This window comes from Suricata suricatta, chromosome 9 (genome assembly GCF_006229205.1).
Source record: "Suricata suricatta isolate VVHF042 chromosome 9, meerkat_22Aug2017_6uvM2_HiC, whole genome shotgun sequence".
NCBI lineage: Eukaryota > Metazoa > Chordata > Mammalia > Carnivora > Herpestidae > Suricata > Suricata suricatta.
In genome coordinates this window covers 95,827,423-95,844,881 of record NC_043708.1, presented here as the reverse complement: position 1 = coordinate 95,844,881, position 17,459 = coordinate 95,827,423, and the positions used below count along the sequence as shown (strand labels likewise).

Genomic DNA, 17,459 nt, shown 5'->3' with positions numbered 1-17,459 from the left:
CAGTCTGAAGCATAAACCCTCCAGAGGGGAGAGATAAGAATGAGATAAGGGATGGTAGGAGTTGATCTAATCACAGCAGTGCATAAATGTTGATTTTTCCCAGACTCCAGGGGGGAAAGGGAGAAAAGGAGGAAATAGGAAAATAGATGAGAGAAAACAAGGGAAAAAATAAAAATAATAAGAAAAGAAAAAAAATGAAAAAAGTAAAAATAATAAGAAAAAAAGAATCCAGCTCTTCGGCGCTTATGGGCTTGGTTTGATGTAGGTAGGTCAGGTCTCGGGGGCTGCTCTCTGAGGCCCTGCCTTAGAGGATGGGGGGAGAAGAATGGTGGTGCCTCAGACCATGCGTTGCCAGCTACTCTCTTGCGTCCAACCTCCCCGTGCCACGGGCGGGTTAAATTGTTTCCGTTTTCTAAATTCTGCCAGGTTTCTAAATCCTAGTCTGCGCACTTTAATGCTTCCGCCGCGTTAAAATAATCTCCCGCAGGCGGGCGTCTTTCTGGCCGGATTGAGTTCTCCAGCACAGATGGGCGTGGCTTGGGGTAGGTAGGTAGGTGGGGTCTCAGGAGCTGTTCTCTGAGGCCCCGCCTTAGTGGATATGGGGAGAAGAAGAATGGTGACCCCCCAAGCCCCCCTCAGACCATGCGTTGCCAGCCAGTTTCTTGAGTCCAACCTCCTTGTGCCTCAGGCGAGTCTAATTGTTTCCGTTTAAATTCAGCCAGGTTTCTAAGTCTTTGCCCACGTTCTTGATGTTGCCATCACGGTTAAAATCTCCTGCAGGCAGGTGGCTTTCTGGCCGGGATTGAGTAGGGGGATTGTGAAGTCAGTTTTTCTCCCCCTGGCTCCGCCTTAAGTTGACCAGCCGCGGTGCCCAAGGGAGAACAAGCCCGCTGAGGGGGGCAGATTTCTCTCCCCAGGCCCAGCGGCTCTCAGTTCCAGGCTGAGGTCTCCCCTCTCCAGAGATCATGCTATGACATTTCAACCTCTCCTTCTCTTCCCTTTAGCTCTGCAGCGCCCAGCATGGCCACCCGCGCGTGGCCCTGCACGGTGCTCTGCCGCTCTGGACACACAGCCTTCTGTGGCCCCAGTGCCAAGTTTCTGGGTGCTTCTTCTCCCGGCAGTGATTTGGGCTGGCGCTCCTTCCCCCAGAGTTTCCGGTCACAGTTCACACTCAGTCAGCCATCCTTGAGGCTGTTATCAATAAGGGGTCTGTGGGCGCATCTCTCTCCTTGGAGATCAGAATATTGTGGCTTTTAATTCTTCTCAGTTAGGTGGTTGCGAGCATGCGGAGGTAACAGAGCTCCCTACTTATCCAGCATCTTGCGCCTCCCCGATGGATTTTCAACAGTGGTGCCAAAGCAATTTGGTGGGAAATGAGTAGTCTTCTCAATGCATAGTGCTAAAGTAATTTATGACACACCATGTGTTAGTAATCTAATCCTGTCCAACACATTATCCCAAAATTTAGCCACTAGTCTCCCTCTGGTTCTTTTTGCCTCTGGTCTCTTTCCAGAAATAGAGCTCGAGTCTCCCTTTTGGGCTTTCCCTTTCCTGACAGAATCAAATGGGTTATTCTGAGATTTACATACGAGGGAAAGGAAACTACAGTTTATTTAATCTCCTGTTTATCCAGCCACATTTTTCCCCACTTCCATCCTGCATAATCCCAATCACTAGCATTCATGGAGCGTATAATCTGTGTCCAATAAGAGGAAATCCTTGGATTTGCAAATATTTGTGATACAACACCTCTTTCCCAGTAATTACCAGTAGTAATGGCAGGTGTCAACTGTTGGCATGTGTCTGGTGCAGTGCTGGCAAATTTTTCCCTGTTCTTTAACATGATCTGTACAGCTGGCCTTGAGGTGGGGTACAATTTCAGTTCTAGGCAAAACCGAGTGAGAGCACTGAGCGTGAGAGCTCAAGAGGCCTGACCAAACAGGTACTGTGGTACAGACCCGAGGCTGACTCTGGGCTTCCCACCTGTGTTCTGGAATTAAGTCTGTGGGGTTTCAGACAATTTTCATCCTTTGTTGAGTTTCAGTTTCCTTGTCCACAAAATGGCAGTAGTAACATCTTCCACACAGGATAGATTCTGTGGGTCTATGCCAGGTCTGGCTCAGTAGCTCCTGGTCACCTATACTTCTCCAGCCAGGGCTCTTGCTGGAATACTTCTCATTTGTAGATATCTTCATGATTATTGAGGTTGGAAATGGGTCCCCTCCTTAATGGGAAATTACCCCCCAAGGAGCTCACATCACTGGAGAGAAAGGGAATGGACAAGATGATCAGTCATTAGATGTAAGAGTAGAATGAAGGCCTAGAAAAAAGTGCCCCTGGGATTTCAGAGGCAGAGATCAGGAAGGGGCAGACTCATGGGGAACTGTTTTGCAGAGGAAGGGGTCTTGAGGTACACACATCTGTCTCCCCAGCACCAGGCATGCACTGGACAGGGTGGTTTGCTCTAGTTGAACTGAACTGGGCCTCTGAGCCTAGATGTGAAAAAAACCACTATGGTCTGAGGTGGCCTGAGCCAACACAGGAAGGAATCCTGCCCTTCCTGTCACACTCTTCCACCCCACCCTTTACCTAAGGGGGACCACCCTAGAGCTCCTGGAACAGGAAGATGGTATTTGCTGGGGTGCCCAGGGTAGACTCATCACCAGCTCAAGGATCAGCCTTGGTTGGTACACCCTCTAGTTGGGGGAGGTCCTGTTATAGCAAGCAACTCCAAGCACTTTACAGATGTCCCTTTCCCTGCCAGCCATGAAGTTTGCTCTGTGGGGGAGGTTCCACCCAGACTCACACCCCATTTCAGTCACAGGGCCTGAAAATGTTCTGTCTTCATGGCTGGCTCTTGGTTCTGACTAAGCAGCAGGCCTTCTCAGATTGCAGGATCCCGGGGAAAGAAAGCCTGCTTCCTCTGAGCCCAGGCCTGTTGGCTGTTTGCTGTCCATGCCCTCTCTGGGCCCTGGGGATGCCTACGGGCCTGCAGCTCACACCTGCACAGTCCCTGAGCTCAAGTATCCAAAGGCAATATCCTCAAGGAACTTTTTCCAGTGCCTTTTTGGGGGACAGGTCTGCCTAAAGCAAGCAACTTTATATCATCCTTCATTCCTCATTCCCAGTGTTGGCAAAGGGGTCAGGAAACCACATTCTCATCCTGTTGATAAGAATTTAAATGGACACAAATTTCCATAGGCCCAGTTGGACCATATGCACCAAAAGACTTAAGTTTGCATATTTTTTTTTAAAATGTTAGAGCATGCGGGCACAAGTGGAGTGGAGAGGGACACGGGGAGAGTGTGAGTGAGCGAGGGTTCGAGGGAGTCTGTGCTGTCACCACAGAGCCCAACATGGGACTCAGTCTCACGAACCGTGAGATCATGACCTTAGTTGAAATCAAGAATTGGACACTTAACCGACTGAGTCACCCAGTTACCCCAAGTCTGCATCATTTTTGTCTCAGCCCAGCAATTGCTCTCCTAGGAATTTCTCCTGAGAAAGTAATTAGGCAAGTGTACAAAGATGCACGTACAGAAGGATTCATGAGAGGATTGCTTTAAAAAAATGGACAACTTCCAAAACTGCAACGTGAGCAGATAGGTCAAGGAAACCACAGTATATCAATAAAATGGAGTCCAATTAATTATAAGCAGTAGCACAGATCTATATATCCACATCCATATCTAGATAGAATGATCAAAGTATAGTAAGTGAAAAGTGCTTACCAAAATATGTGACAGTAATGGCGCTTAAGTGCCTCCTGTGTGCCAAGCATGATATGAGAACATGGATATTAACACATAATCTTCACACCAACTCCAGTTAGGAAAGAACTACCCTGATCCCATTTTACAGAGTCTTGAAGAGGTCCTGTGCCCAAAACATATACTAGTGACTGAACTGAGTCTCCAGAGCCCATGTCCCTACATATCATGATTCTGCCTCTCAATATAGTGCTGTATTTGTTTTAAAACAATATAAGTGTGTGTAAAGTGAAGAAGGACTGAAATGAAAATGTTGATAGAGGTGTTATTATAGAATGTTACTTTTTTATTTAGGACAAAACCTTGCATACAAAGCTATTTTCATCTCAGTAAGATAAAATTACCAAGTAATAGAGTTGGTAGATAAAGTTCAGGGTTTACACACACACACACACACACACACACTCTCTCTCTCTCTCTCTCTCTCTCCCTCTCTCTCTCTCTCTCTCTCTCTCTCTGGCACTCTCACACATGCTCACACGTCTTACAGTTCATAAATGCTTCTGAGGACTACTGACTTCATGACCTCTGTGCCCTGACTTGGACACTCCAGGTTCCCATTCTGCAGGCTACCTCTTCTCCCCGACCATGGATGAAACACAGAAAGAACACAGGTAGAACAAAATATACGGCATTTATTAAACATATGTGACACAGGTCGTAATGTCAAAGTAGAGCATGCATGAGCGAATTATTCATTGAACAAAAACAGTTGATACTGAAAACATGAAATGATTACATTTCCACAACATACAAAATTCTGGTAAAATGAAGAAAAAATCATAGGTGAAATAAATACATTGATTTCAGTGAGCCCCATAGAGACATAAGGCACAAATTAACCCAAGGGCTTAGCACATCGGAATGAGGCACCCATGCCCGCAGCAGGCCAGTCTCCAGCCGTGGTTCCCACAACCCCACCCCCATCCGGGGCACCAAGCAGAGAGCATCTACGTGCTGGGGGCCTTCCTTCCCCGGCCGGGGCTCCCCAGGTGCCCCGCTCCGGTAGACAGGCTGCTTGGCACCAGAGAAACACTGCCTCTAATACTTTTACGGGTAAATAAAACCTTCATGCTGTAACAAATGATCCTGACATGAATAATGTGAAATTTCAAATGAATGCCCTTTTTCCTCCTAACTGAAGGCTGGCAAAACAGAAAATAAATTGTGAGGGAATTCTCCTGATAGAAATTCAGTGTCTACTCAGAAAGCTAATGACGGCCCAGTATAGCATGGTTGGGTGTTTGAAATATGACCTCAAAACTTCTCTCTCCTGCCCTCCCCTCCCACCTCTACTTTCCTTCATGTTTTAGAAGTAGATCAGAGTAAGCAATCTCCTTTCTGGCTTAAACTTGTACAGGATGAAGTGGCAGCCACCTTTCCAGACTTCAAGCCTCAGGGTTCTGGGGCCTTTGTCCATCTGTCCAAAGCGGCAGTCTCCAAGTACCTAAGTCAAAGTCTTCTTCAGGCTTAACTCCAGGACTCGTGTGTATGGAGTATAGTTCCTGGAAGGCACTGCGATCTCACGAGTCCTCCCTGTTGGGCTGAGAAATGAGAAAAGGCAGGTCAGGATGGCGGAACAAAACTCCCTATACTCTTCTTGTGAGACAGCTCTAAGAAATGGTTCTGCGGCCATGGCAGCCTAAAAGCAATCTAACAAAAGTTGAAACTTTTGTTGCAATATTATAAGAGGGGCCATTAATTTTAGCAACTTTTACATGTTGTGCTAAGTATCAATAATTCAGAAAAATAAAAACCCATGTATTTAAGGAACTCATAATTAAAATTCTTTTAATGTAGGGTCACCTGGGTGGCTCACTTGGTTAGGCTTCCGACTTCACCTCAGGTCATGATCTCGCAGTCTGTGGGTTTGAACCCCATGTCGGGCTCTGTGCTGACAGCTTGGAGCCTAGTTTAGATTCTGTGTCTCCCTCTCTCTGTCCATCCCCCTTCTCTTGCTCAGTCCTTCTCTCAAAAATAAATGTTAAAATTTTTTAAATAAAAATTAATCTGTTAGGTACTATACTAGACACATAATGAGCTGTGCTGAACATTCTCCATTTCCCCGTTCAGATCACTTCCCCTTCTCCACCCCTCTGTGCCTTTGGGAGGCTGACCTGAGGGTCAGCAGCCATGGGCTCTCTTAGCATGTACCTTACAGCTGGTTTTGACCAGCTGGGACCTGGTAGCAGGGATAAGAGAATAGAAGGATGGTGACGTCAGGCCATTTGCTCCCTCCTGGCCAGGCTCCAGCGTGGACCTTGGCCGCTTTCCTCTAGCAGAGGCCACAGTCCCCCCTTCGTGTGTGCGCCCCGGCTCCTGCCCTGCCTCTGCAGAGGCCTCGGCTGGTGGCAGCTTCCACTGTGCTAGCTCCAGAGGAGGCCACTGTCCCTTGTTGACTTCTCTCCGAGCTGCCCCAAACTTCATAAACTGTCCCTTCATCTAAGTCTCTTCAGTCTTCCTGTCCTTCCTTCCTGACCCTGAGCAATACAAGAATTAACATATTATGGGCAAACTGAGGACAAACGAGTTAACAGCACTGAGGAGGAGGGCACGGCGGGGGCATCTTGAAGGGTGCCTAGGCGTTTCTCGGGCGGGTGAGGAGGCGATGGGAATACAGGCAGAAGGGACAGTGTGGCAAAGGCAAAAGAATGGTGAACTCCAGGACTCTGGGTACAGAAAGACACATGTGGTAGGACTGGAGCAAAGAGTTCATGATGGAAAATGGCAGAAGATGAGGCCCAGGGGCAAAGGGCCCTGTGTGCCCTGCTAAGGAGTTCAGAAGGGACACCCCTTAGGGGTCCACTAAGGAGGGGAATTAGAACGCTTGTGTTTTTACTCCAGCAAGACTCCTTGGCACCCCTGAGGGCTGACTGCAGAGGGGTTAGTCTGAAGGCAGAAAGTGAGCAGATTTTTGTTATTGAGGATGTGAGAGAGAGTGGTCATGAGACCTTGAATTCTGACTGTAGCACTCAAGGTGAAGTAGCCAGGAAAGGGTAGGGAGATACTGGGAAGGTAGAATTAACCAAAATTTGGTGACTGAGATGGAGAAAATATCCCATTTCTTTTTCCTCCTGGACACATAACTACCTCTCCCAGCCTCCTTTGCAATGAAATGGGCCATGTAACTAAATGGGGAAAAATGATGTGTTATTACTTTCAGGTTTAGCTGTAAAATTCTGCATAACCCTCTAAGCCCAATTTCTGCCCTTTTGTGCAGAGGATATAGCAGAGGGCCCCAAAGGACTCTAAAACCCAGGCAGAGTCACTAGTTGAGAGAATCTGGGCTCCTGGACTGTGTGCAGTAAAGCCTAGTCCAACTAGTCTCGGACTGTATCCTGAGAACTCGGTATTTTGCCAAGCTGAGATTTGTGGGCTTTTTGTTACAGCACCTAACATTTCTTACCCTGACTATGAGATGGGAGTCTGTTTCCTTCCCAGAACTGCCCATAGCCAGTCTTTCACAAAGTGATGAGGAATATACCTCCTTAGCTGCTGTTTCGTCATCTGTCTTTATCCCCTCAGCCACTGCCCTAGTCCAGGCTCTCAAAATTTATCTTTGAATACTGGAGGAGTAGGGTCTTCCAGTCTTTGGTGTCGGCAAGTCTTCCCCCTCTTTAAATCCTCTGCCCATTTTGCTGTCAAAGAGATCTTCCTGATAATCAAAGCATATTACTGTTTCTAAGGCCTTTCAATGTCTCACCATTGCTTCCGGATGAAGGCGAAGCTCCTGTGCGTGGTCTTAAAGGCCCTGAACCATCTCCTGCTGTTTCTCCTGTAGTTCTCATCACGGCCACACTGCTGTTCTCATGTTGTCCCCTCTGCCTTGAATACTTGCCTAATCAAACAGGTCTGAGGAATCCCTGCCTGTATTTTAAGACTCCTCCAATATGACCGTTTCCCCAGTTCTGCACGCCTGGGATAGACATGATCGTGCCTTTCTTTTTGTGCTTGTTTTCGCTTTTGTTGAGCAGTGGTGCTCACTTTTCTGCTTCCACGGGGTCACTTTGACTAAACTTTCCCAGCAGCTAACCCCTCCCACTACCCTGAAGTGATCTGCAGCTATAGTGGGGATACAGCTTCTTGAGGGGGTGTTAGAATCTTGGAGGAAACTCTAAACTTCACATGTCTCTCCCCCAAGAGATTCCATATGTCTTCGCCATGCTTTCCAAGCCATCCTCCCCACATACACCTTGAAAAGGACTATCATACCAGCTTCTGACACCCCACTGGGCTACATATCCCCTGCTAGTTACACTTACGTGAAGGGTGAAAACCATGTCCCTCACCTCGATGAGTCTAGAGCGCACTGAGGCCAGGCACAGACCTGTCACATGCATGAAAGATGGAGACTAGGGGATGAAGGATTTCCAGGAGTGAGTGGTAAGCACGTCACCTCCCACAGAGCACTGCACCAGATCTGTCAATTCAGGGCTCCCGAGTGACCTGACCAGGCACTTTAGTGGAGTGCCAGGGGCAGAAGCCAGATGGCGATTTGTGCCAACCACTGTGAAAATTCCACATAACGGAAATGGGCTCTGGTGATAATATCCTAAAAGCCCATAAAATCCAGAAATATTTATAAAGGTGAACGTTCTGTTTCAAAAACAGGCTCTCATATCCCAACCTTTCAAAAGGAAGTGAGGTATTTTATTTGGTTGATCACTAGGAAACAACAGGATTTCAAGAAAACAAATAATTTCAACCACAGAACTAAAATTCAACCATTTTCTTTAACACTTTAAGGCTATTGTTAACCTTTTATTAATCCATAAAGAGGCAGTTCCCTGGGGGAAACCATAGCGGAGTCAGCACATAGAGCTTTGCCAAAATGCTACTTTGTGTTCTGGTCTCTACAATAGAAATAAGAGATGTAGGCATTTTAAAGCACTTACTATGTGCCAGACACTTGTAATGAAAACATATTCCCTGTAGTCACATCATACCTATTAAGACAATTTATGAACTTGCTGGAAACCAAGTTTCACTACAGGGCAAGGAGAAAAAGTCCTTTTCTTCTTCCCTTTTTTTTGTTTTTCATTTTTCCTTTTGAAGGCGAGCAGACTGGAAATTGCTCTCAGTGGCTTTAATTAATATGTCTTTTCTAAAAGACAGGTCTTTAAAAGCCCCTGAAATCACAGTGAGTGCCTCCTCACCCCTTCTCTCTTTGCTCTAAGATCTCTAGAAATGCATGGAATGCAAGGGTTAGATGAAGAGGGAGGGATTTGAGGAGAAACTGGAGGCAGAAGGTGGTGGTGAGTCAACTAGACACAGAACTGCGGTCCGCAGCAGGCTGGGGGCAGGGGCATGGCGGTCTTGGAGCAGGTCATGAAGGGAGGAGACAGGACTGAGCAGGCACTGGGGCCATCCTGGAGGTGCCCACAGTGTACTGAGCCTAGGGACCCGGGCAGGCGGTGGCAGCACCTACAGAAATAGGAAAATGTCCCCTCTGTGCTGGGACTTTATCCCTGTATCTCACCTCACCATCCCAGCCAGATTCTGAGGGAATTAGTGCCAAAAAATCAGCCAGTTCTGAATGAAGAAACTGAGACTCGGGGAGGTTAGGGATTTGCCCAGAGCTGTAGATGCAGGGAAAGGCGGATCCAGGACCCAAAGCCAGGTCTAATTTCAAGCCAGCGTACTTAACCACTACTTAGAGGAACTGGCTTTGATGGAAAAAAAATAAGTCAGCTCTCCATGAGGTAGGTGGGTGTGCGGACCAGTCGGCCAGCAGGCAGCCGGGACTCGTGCTGGAGAGGCTGGAACGGCCTGACGGCTCCGCACAGGCGGGACGGCAGTGAAGCAGGGCGACTGGCCACCAGCTTTGCAGGAACTACTGTACCCAAGATAGAGCCCCAAGAAGCTGCCATGGTGAGGACCTGGGAGGAGAAAGGGGAGCCATCAGAAAAGATGGAGGGCAGGCCAGGGAAGTAGGGAGTCCATGACAAGACCAAAGTCCTACAGGAAGCAGACATTCTGCTTCTTAGGAGAAAGTGTCAAATGCCACAGAAGCATGGCTCCACTCAACAAGTATCGGTCCGGCCGTGTGCCAGTCACTATTTTAAGGGAGTCCCGTGGAGATGGTAATTAGCGGTGGGATGAAAATCCCTGCCCTGATGGAGCTTATGCTCTAGTGAGGAGAGGGAGCATAATCACAAAGTAAAACATAAGCAAAAATTGCTTATGAGTCCTTTACTAAATAGGTCGTATTATAGTACAGCTCAGCCGCGTCGGTCCTCATGTGGTATGTGCCTTCCATTCGTTCAGCCAACCAATGCTTACTGAGCATCAAGAAAGTGCTAGGCTAGGGGGTGAGAGAACCCAGGGTCCCTGTCCGCAGGAGTACGCAGTGTTGGCGAACATGGTAGCCGTAGGGGGAGGAGTTCACAAAAGGGGCGTAAGGGCTCTTCAGTTTTCCCAGCAAGAAAACCGAGAAGTTCTAATTGTAGGTCAAGCGCTGTTACCAGGAGCACAGCACAAAAGCCTTGCAGGTCCAGGGAGAAGCGAGTCCTGGGGGTCCTGCTCTATGGTGGGGCACTGGGCCTGGTGCCTGGAAAGCCCTAGGACCACTCTGCTCTCAGCTGGCAGAGACCTCCTCCATCACTGGGCCTTCCAGAGTTTTAAGCAACGTCTAGAGGGTTCCAGACCCACCGGCAGTTTAACTGAAGAGCTTAATGCATGCTGGAGCATTATAGACTTGAAGCACTATCAAATCCCTACTGGTCCCCAGTAAAACTTCAGTTACTGAAATCATCTTATTCACTTTTATTTGATATAGTGTCATACATATAAAACCAGTGTTTGGGTTTAGCTAACGGTAAGAATACATATTTATTAGGTGCTTAACTAGTTACCATGCTAAATGCCTTATACACATGGTTTCATTTAATCCTCACTGAAACCCTATGAGATTTGATATTGTCCTCTTCATTCCCAATTGAGGCTTAAGAGAGAGTAAGTACCTTGCCCAAGGCTGTGCGCGGCTGCCTGGGCAGGGAAGTCCCACAGCCTGAGGCTCGCCAACTGGACCACACTGTCAGGTTTGTTTTTTTTTTTAATGTTTATTTAATTTTTGAGAGAGACACACACACACAGAGCCCGACACAGGGCTCCAACTCCTGAGCAATGAGATTATGACCTAACCCACTGAGCCACCGGGCACCCCTGTCGGGTTCTGTTTGAGAACAAAACTCATCTGCATAATTGAGTTGCATGCTCTACCAACTGGGCCAGCCAGGCACCTCTGGGAGCAAGCTATTTTTTAAAAATATTCTAGCAAACACCGTGGGATCTTATATTAGATGCAAGTTTGAAATCCAAGTAAGAACCAGGAATGTTTTTAGAACATAAACCACACAATTCAGCAACTCTATTAGGATCTTTTTAATGTTTGTTTATTTTGAGAAAGAGTGACAACACAGAGCTGGAGAGGGGTAGGGAGGGAGAGCATCCCAATCAGGCTCTGCATTGGCAGCACAGAGCCAGATGTGGGGCTCGGTCTCAGGAACGGCTGAGATCATGCCCTGTGCCAAAATCGAGAGTTGGGCATTTAACTGACTGAGCCACCCAGGAGCCCTCTATTTATTACTTTAAAATCACACTTACACCATACTATCGCAGGACTCCAAAGGCCTGGCTGTGTGGCTCCCAGTGAATCACGTATCTCTCTGGGCCTTGATTTTGGTATTTATCAAACATGGGGATTAAATTAGACTTGGGGTGAGGGTGGGGTGCCTGGGTGGCCTAGTTGCTTAAGCATCTGACTTCGGCTTTGGCTCAGGTCATGATCTCACAGTTTTCAGAGTTCTAGCCCCCAGCTGGGCTCTCTGCTGTCAGCACAGAGCCTGCTTCGGACCCTCTGTCCTCCGACCCCTCCCTCAAAAATAAACATTAAAAAAAATAACTAGACCAGGGGAGGTTCCGATTTGTTTTTGACCATAGAACTCTCTCTACACACAAAATCTCACTTGGAATCCAATATATAAAACACTAAAAGCTGAATTTCTCAGTTTTTGTTTTATTTTCCAGGAGGGGGAACGTCCCCACAGGCCAGCTCCTTGCTCACCTTCTCACCCCCGGATGCCTGACCCTGAGCCCCAGGGAAGAGCACGACAGCACCAAGAAGCACAGGTAGGAACCTGCTCTCAATTCTCTCTAAAGACCCCGAGCTCCATGCCATCTGGCCTGCATGGCACCCTTCACACAGTAGGCACTTCGGATCTGGGAGGGAGCGAATGAAACCTTACTCTGCCTTTCTGGAAATGTGGATACATAGTTTTCATTTCCTCTGCTGATTGACCTATGCAGTTAAAGTGCTAAGATGGATCCTGGGGGAAACCAAATGTTACATTTATGGAAAAGCTGCTTTTAGATACTGAAGTGGCTTCCAAGTTCACCACGGCCATAAGTTAAGGGTCTGTCAGCACTTCCATTATGAAAACCACTTTGTGGTTTCATAACTTAGCCATAAAAGTTAGCCGCAGGCTATCCTTGGGCAAACAAATTGAAAACCTTGTTTTAAGCCAAAATATGGGAATTGGAAACCAAACAATTTATTGGTTTCAGACCTAGTTTTGTACCCGTCTTGGCCAAACAAGATTTATTATGTGGGCAATTAAAGTGGACTAAACCACCCGATTCTTGAAAAACAAAGAAATTATCAAACTGTTTCGCAAGGAGTCTCTGGACATAATCACTCTTTTTGGCGATATTTTTATCATGTACTCTGTCCCGCACGTTGATAAGACCTCGCGTCTACTTAACCTATCCTTTTCCCTGCTTGGGCTGGTTAAACCTGAGAAATCAGGTACTCAAACCACTGACTTTACACAGTGAGAAACTGAGGCCCCCAGCAACAGGAGTCCAGCCTGAGCGCATCTGTCGCACCCAGGCATTCTACCTCCCAGGGTGGTGACGGGCACGACCTTCCCACCAGATACAACCATTCAAGGTTCCAGGCTTCTGCATTCTTCCAACTCGATAATGTCTAACACAACACACACCACTCCACCCTCCCACAAACAGTAGACGAGGTACTTTGTGACTGCGGTTACCTAACTCACACTTGTTTTCTGTCCTCTTTGGGCCAAGCACAGAGGTGAGCACTCAGAGATGCTGACTTACAGCTCTGAGCCAGTGCTGGACAACACCGTGCGACGGCCCTGGGGGAAGAGATGGATTTGTTTGAGGCTTATACCCTCTGCTACCAAAGCCCCTGGGCAGGCCCCTCGGGCGCTGTCGGAAATGCCTGCCTCCATCCCAGACCTCATATGGGCCAGAACCGAATCTCCTTCCTCTCCCTGCATGTCTGGCACAAGGAAGGGACTCAACTGGTGTTTGCTGAGGGGATGGAAGAACAAGGGGCGCACACTTACGACGGGGCCAATCTTTCGCTGACGCGGCCTCTCTAGGCTGTCCCCTCTTCTCAGTAGCGACCATTTACTGTTGCAGAAATATTTTTGATATAAAGAATGCAATTTTGGTAACAACAGCCCCGTAAAGTATTTTTAAGTCAAAAAGGAATCTGAGTCAGAAAAGTAGGAAATTCCAAAATACCTGGGTAGATCACAGCCTACTCCAATCTCTCTGGTTTCCACTTCAGGCTTCGGCTGGGTTTCTATCAAATAGTCCAACCTGCTTTGGAGTTCATTATTCTAGACAGAAGGAAAAAAGTACTCTTAGTAAAGAAAATATGTCCCCCTCAAACATGCAAGACGTAATTTAAATGTATTACCCGACTTTCCTCTGAGGCATGGACATCTGTCATCATGTATTTTTCGAGCACTTCTTTCACAGTAGGAATTAAAGAAAGACATCCTTAACAGATAGTTTTCTGGGCATGTACATACATATGGATCCAATTCTGCATAAATGGAAACAAACAAAATACCCTATTTGCAAAATTTGGGGTGTTTTTTCACTCAGCAATTTGTTGTGACGATCTTGCCATGTTTATTAGTTTTGGTCAGCAAGCTATTTTAATGGGTTCAGAGCATTCCACCGTACGGATGCACATTATTTAACTAGTCTCTTACTGATGGCACTTACATATTTACCACTTTCCTTGCAATTATAAATAAGGTACAGCTCATGTTTTAATACCCCCTTATTAAACTATAAAATGAGTAAGTCCATTAATTTAATTTAGTGGGAAATGCCTCCATAACTAATCATTAGTATTTCTTAGGTTGAGAAAATTCAGAATCTCAAACATATAAAACGGAACAAGCTCCTTGGGATTAAAATTAGCATTCTGAACCGTTTTTTTTTTTTTTCTAGGCCAGAGCCAGACATTACCTAGGTTGATGATTAGATGCTCAGGAATTGGAAATTTGTCCCATGGGGGAAATGAAGGCCCAAGGAGCAAGAGGGTGGAGGATGTTGGAATGAACAGAGAAGGAGTGCGGGTGCCTGAGGCCTGCAGTGCAGACAGACCCGCGCACGTGGTAATGTAGGTTATCTCTGTGGAGTGAGAGCTTTCTTAAACAAGTTCTACATATTTCTCCGTAACGCGGGGCTAAATTATTTTTTTTTTTTGCATTACCAGTTTAATTCTTTTTCATTATTTTTTTCATCCCCGTCACCTATGTAACCACCCCCCGGCCACCGCCTCTGATAACCATCAGGTGGTCCGCTAGAGTCAAGTTTGCGTCTCTCTCAAAATCCACATAGGAGTGAAAACAGATGGTATTTGTCCCTCTCTTATTTCACGTAGCATTAGACTCGCCATTTGCAACAACATTAAGAGAATTAATGGAAAGCTTTCACTTTTTTTATGGCTGAATAATACACCAGTGTGTGTACATACTTAGACACACAGGGACACTTGGGCTGCTTCCATAAGCTGGCTGTTGTAAATAAGGCTGCAATAAATATACAGGTCAGTGTATCCCTTTGAATTAGTATTTTTGTATTATTTGGGAAAACCCCTAGGAGTGCAGTTGCTGGATGGTAGGGTGGTTCTAATTTTAACTTTTGAAGGCCCTCCGGGCAGATTTCCGCAGTGGCTGCACAAGTGTGCCTTCCCCTTTCTCCACATTCCCTGCCAGCACCTGTCATCAGACTAAATTTTCAAAGGCAGTACCATGTCTACTTAGGTGTATCCTCAGAACATGGCCTGTCAGAGACACACAATAAATATTTATGGAATAAACAAATACTTTTAGAAGTAGCATGTTATTTGCATAATTAGAAAAAAAAAGAACACATTTTTTTGTTTTTCAGGTTGGACCTGAAGCTACTACTTACTACACAATGGAAATTGAAAAGTCCTTTGAAAAAGCAGCTCATTTGTTTCAAAAGAAAGAAGGTGGGACACAGCTCCGGAGCTGCTGCCCTGCAGGGCTGGCACAGAGAAGCCACGCAGCTGCTCGGGCACAGACTCCTGCTCCGCTGACCCTTTCAGAAAAGAGGGAAAGGGTGTCCTGGAGGAGAATGCATTCCAGATTCTCTAGCAGCTCACAAGCCATGACAGATGGATGGGCTCCAAATCTGTCACTTAACGCTCAGGAGAGGAGAACGTCGCTGGCTTCCTGCCTGAGGTACAATATCTACACCCATGGCTTCCCCAGCGCGGTGTGGACTGGGCCATTCATCAGGTGAGACCAAGGCAAGAGAGACCCGCCCATTAACAAGCTCCAGCCGTCCCGCCGCCCTGTCTCTCTTCACATAGTTCTGAGTTGACTACCCCTAGTTAAGGGGCATAAAAGACAAGGTTAGTAAATGTGCCCTAATTGGTACATTGAATACAGTGCATAGTGGACAGGTAGACACAGATCCTTTGCTCTACTTCAGAGGAGCTCTGTGTACACATCAGATGCCCACTGAAGACTGAAATGAAAAACTTTTAATTCCTTTTTTTTTTTTGGCATTAAATTTTATCCATTTTGTATCACGTAGTGTGGAAAGTTAGGGCATGATTTGCAACCCTTGATTTCAGTCTTATGAGGACACAGACAACCAAGGAGAAGACAAAACAAAAGCGTAAGTCCCATGCCAGAGGGATCACCAGACTATAAGGGGGGATGGGGGGGGAACTCGGAGAAGATGCCAAATTCAAGACAGGGCAAAGGACTGAACTGTCCATAAACATTTCCTGGAGTAAGAGATATACAAGGATGAGTGTTCCAGAACTGGACAATGCACCTGCCTGAAGTATACAGGTAACAAAAGTTGGTTGTGAAGGGCTACATATGCCTTTACAAGGACTTATAGAATTAGGTATAAAGTCCAGAGTCTGCACTAGATTCTATTTCAACCACTGGCCTTCCAAGTGAAAGTTGTACTGGAAGGAAATAAAACCATAGGTAGGAAGATTAGTCAAGGAGGCAACTGTAATTTCTTAGCTCAAATAATGAGAGCTGCATTTATAGCATTGAGCAGCAAGCACTCAACGAATAGTTTGTCCTGAAAAAATTAGCTTCAACTCTGGACAGAAGACAAAAAAGCATCTATTAAGGTCTCTGGAGACAGAAGCGAGCCGTAGAGGGGCGTGACAGGCTTAGAAGGGGGTCTCTGTGACTCACTTGTTTGTTGTTTGCAGCTTTGCCCAAGAGCAGTACAGTCATGCTGATAGCACAGACACTAAAAATTCAACAAAAAGATCATCTTTCTGGTAGAAAAACAAAACAAAACGGAATGAGTCTAGCATAACCAGGACTGCCAAGCATAAAGGGGAAGCCAAAAGGAGAGACTCCACGAAGGCAGAAACTCTCAATTCTGTGTATAGACTCAGCTCCGGTGTCTGGCACACCCCTGAACCCCGCCTGTGGGGCAAACTGGAAGAACCTTGCAGCCAAGGCTTAAAGAACTGAACTGAGATCCGAACCATCACAGAAGGGCAGGGTGGAGTTGGGTCTCCTCAAATTCATGACCTAGAACAAAAATCTCAACGCAGCTCAGAACAATAATAAAACAGAATCCAAAGTCTCTACGATAAAACCTTTACAAAGTCCAGGTTGTAATCTGAAATGACGCGGCATGTGAAGACTCAGGAAAATGTGACTGTTCCCAGGGAAAAGGAGAACCAACAGATGCAATCCAGAGAAGACTCGGATGTTGGAATTTTCAGACAAGGACTTTACAGCAGCTATTCCAACTATGCTCAATGAGGTCAAAGAAAATATGCTTCTAATTGATGTAATAAAAACAAACAAAAACCAAATGGACACATTAGAACAGAGAAATACATTGCCTCAAATTTTAGAAAATCACTAGACTGAAAGAAAAGAATGGAGAGGACAAAGGAAGGGGTCAGTGAACTTGAAGACACGTTAACAAATTCACTAAGATAAAGAAAAGACTGAAGGTAATAAATGGAGCTTGCTGGAGCGAGGGCACAATTTCTAATGCCTGACGTAGGGACACTGGAATCACAGAGGGAAAGATGAACTAGACCAGGAAGAGAGTCAAAGAAGTAATGGCCCAAAACTTGGTTCAAGAGCTAAATTTACAAATGCAAGAATTTCAGCAAACCTCAATTCAGAGAAATACATGTTGATATATCCTAGTCAAACTACTGAAAACCACAAATAAGGAAAAAAATCTTGAAAGCAATCCTGTTACACATAGGGGAACAGTAATTTGTTGTTTTTTCCCCATAATATTTTATTGTCAAATTGTTTTCCATACAACACCCAGTGCTCTTCCCCTTAAGTGCCCTCCACCATCACCACCACCTCTTTTCCCCCC

The 17,459-nt window shown here is 46.2% G+C and overlaps 1 protein-coding gene across 1 annotated transcript in view; it reads right to left on the bottom strand.

Moving 5' to 3' along the window:
• Positions 1 to 4,385: 4,385 nt before the first annotated feature.
• MYZAP (myocardial zonula adherens protein) overlaps positions 4,386 to 17,459 on the bottom strand; it is an 85,740-nt gene continuing 72,666 nt past the window's right edge. The window contains exons 12-13 of the mRNA XM_029950344.1: positions 13,326 to 13,423; positions 4,386 to 5,314 (exon numbers count right to left, since the gene is read on the bottom strand). Of these exons, the coding sequence (XP_029806204.1) occupies positions 5,218 to 5,314; positions 13,326 to 13,423 (195 nt within the window). The 3' untranslated portion in view covers positions 4,386 to 5,217. The remainder of the gene's footprint in view (positions 5,315 to 13,325; positions 13,424 to 17,459) is intronic.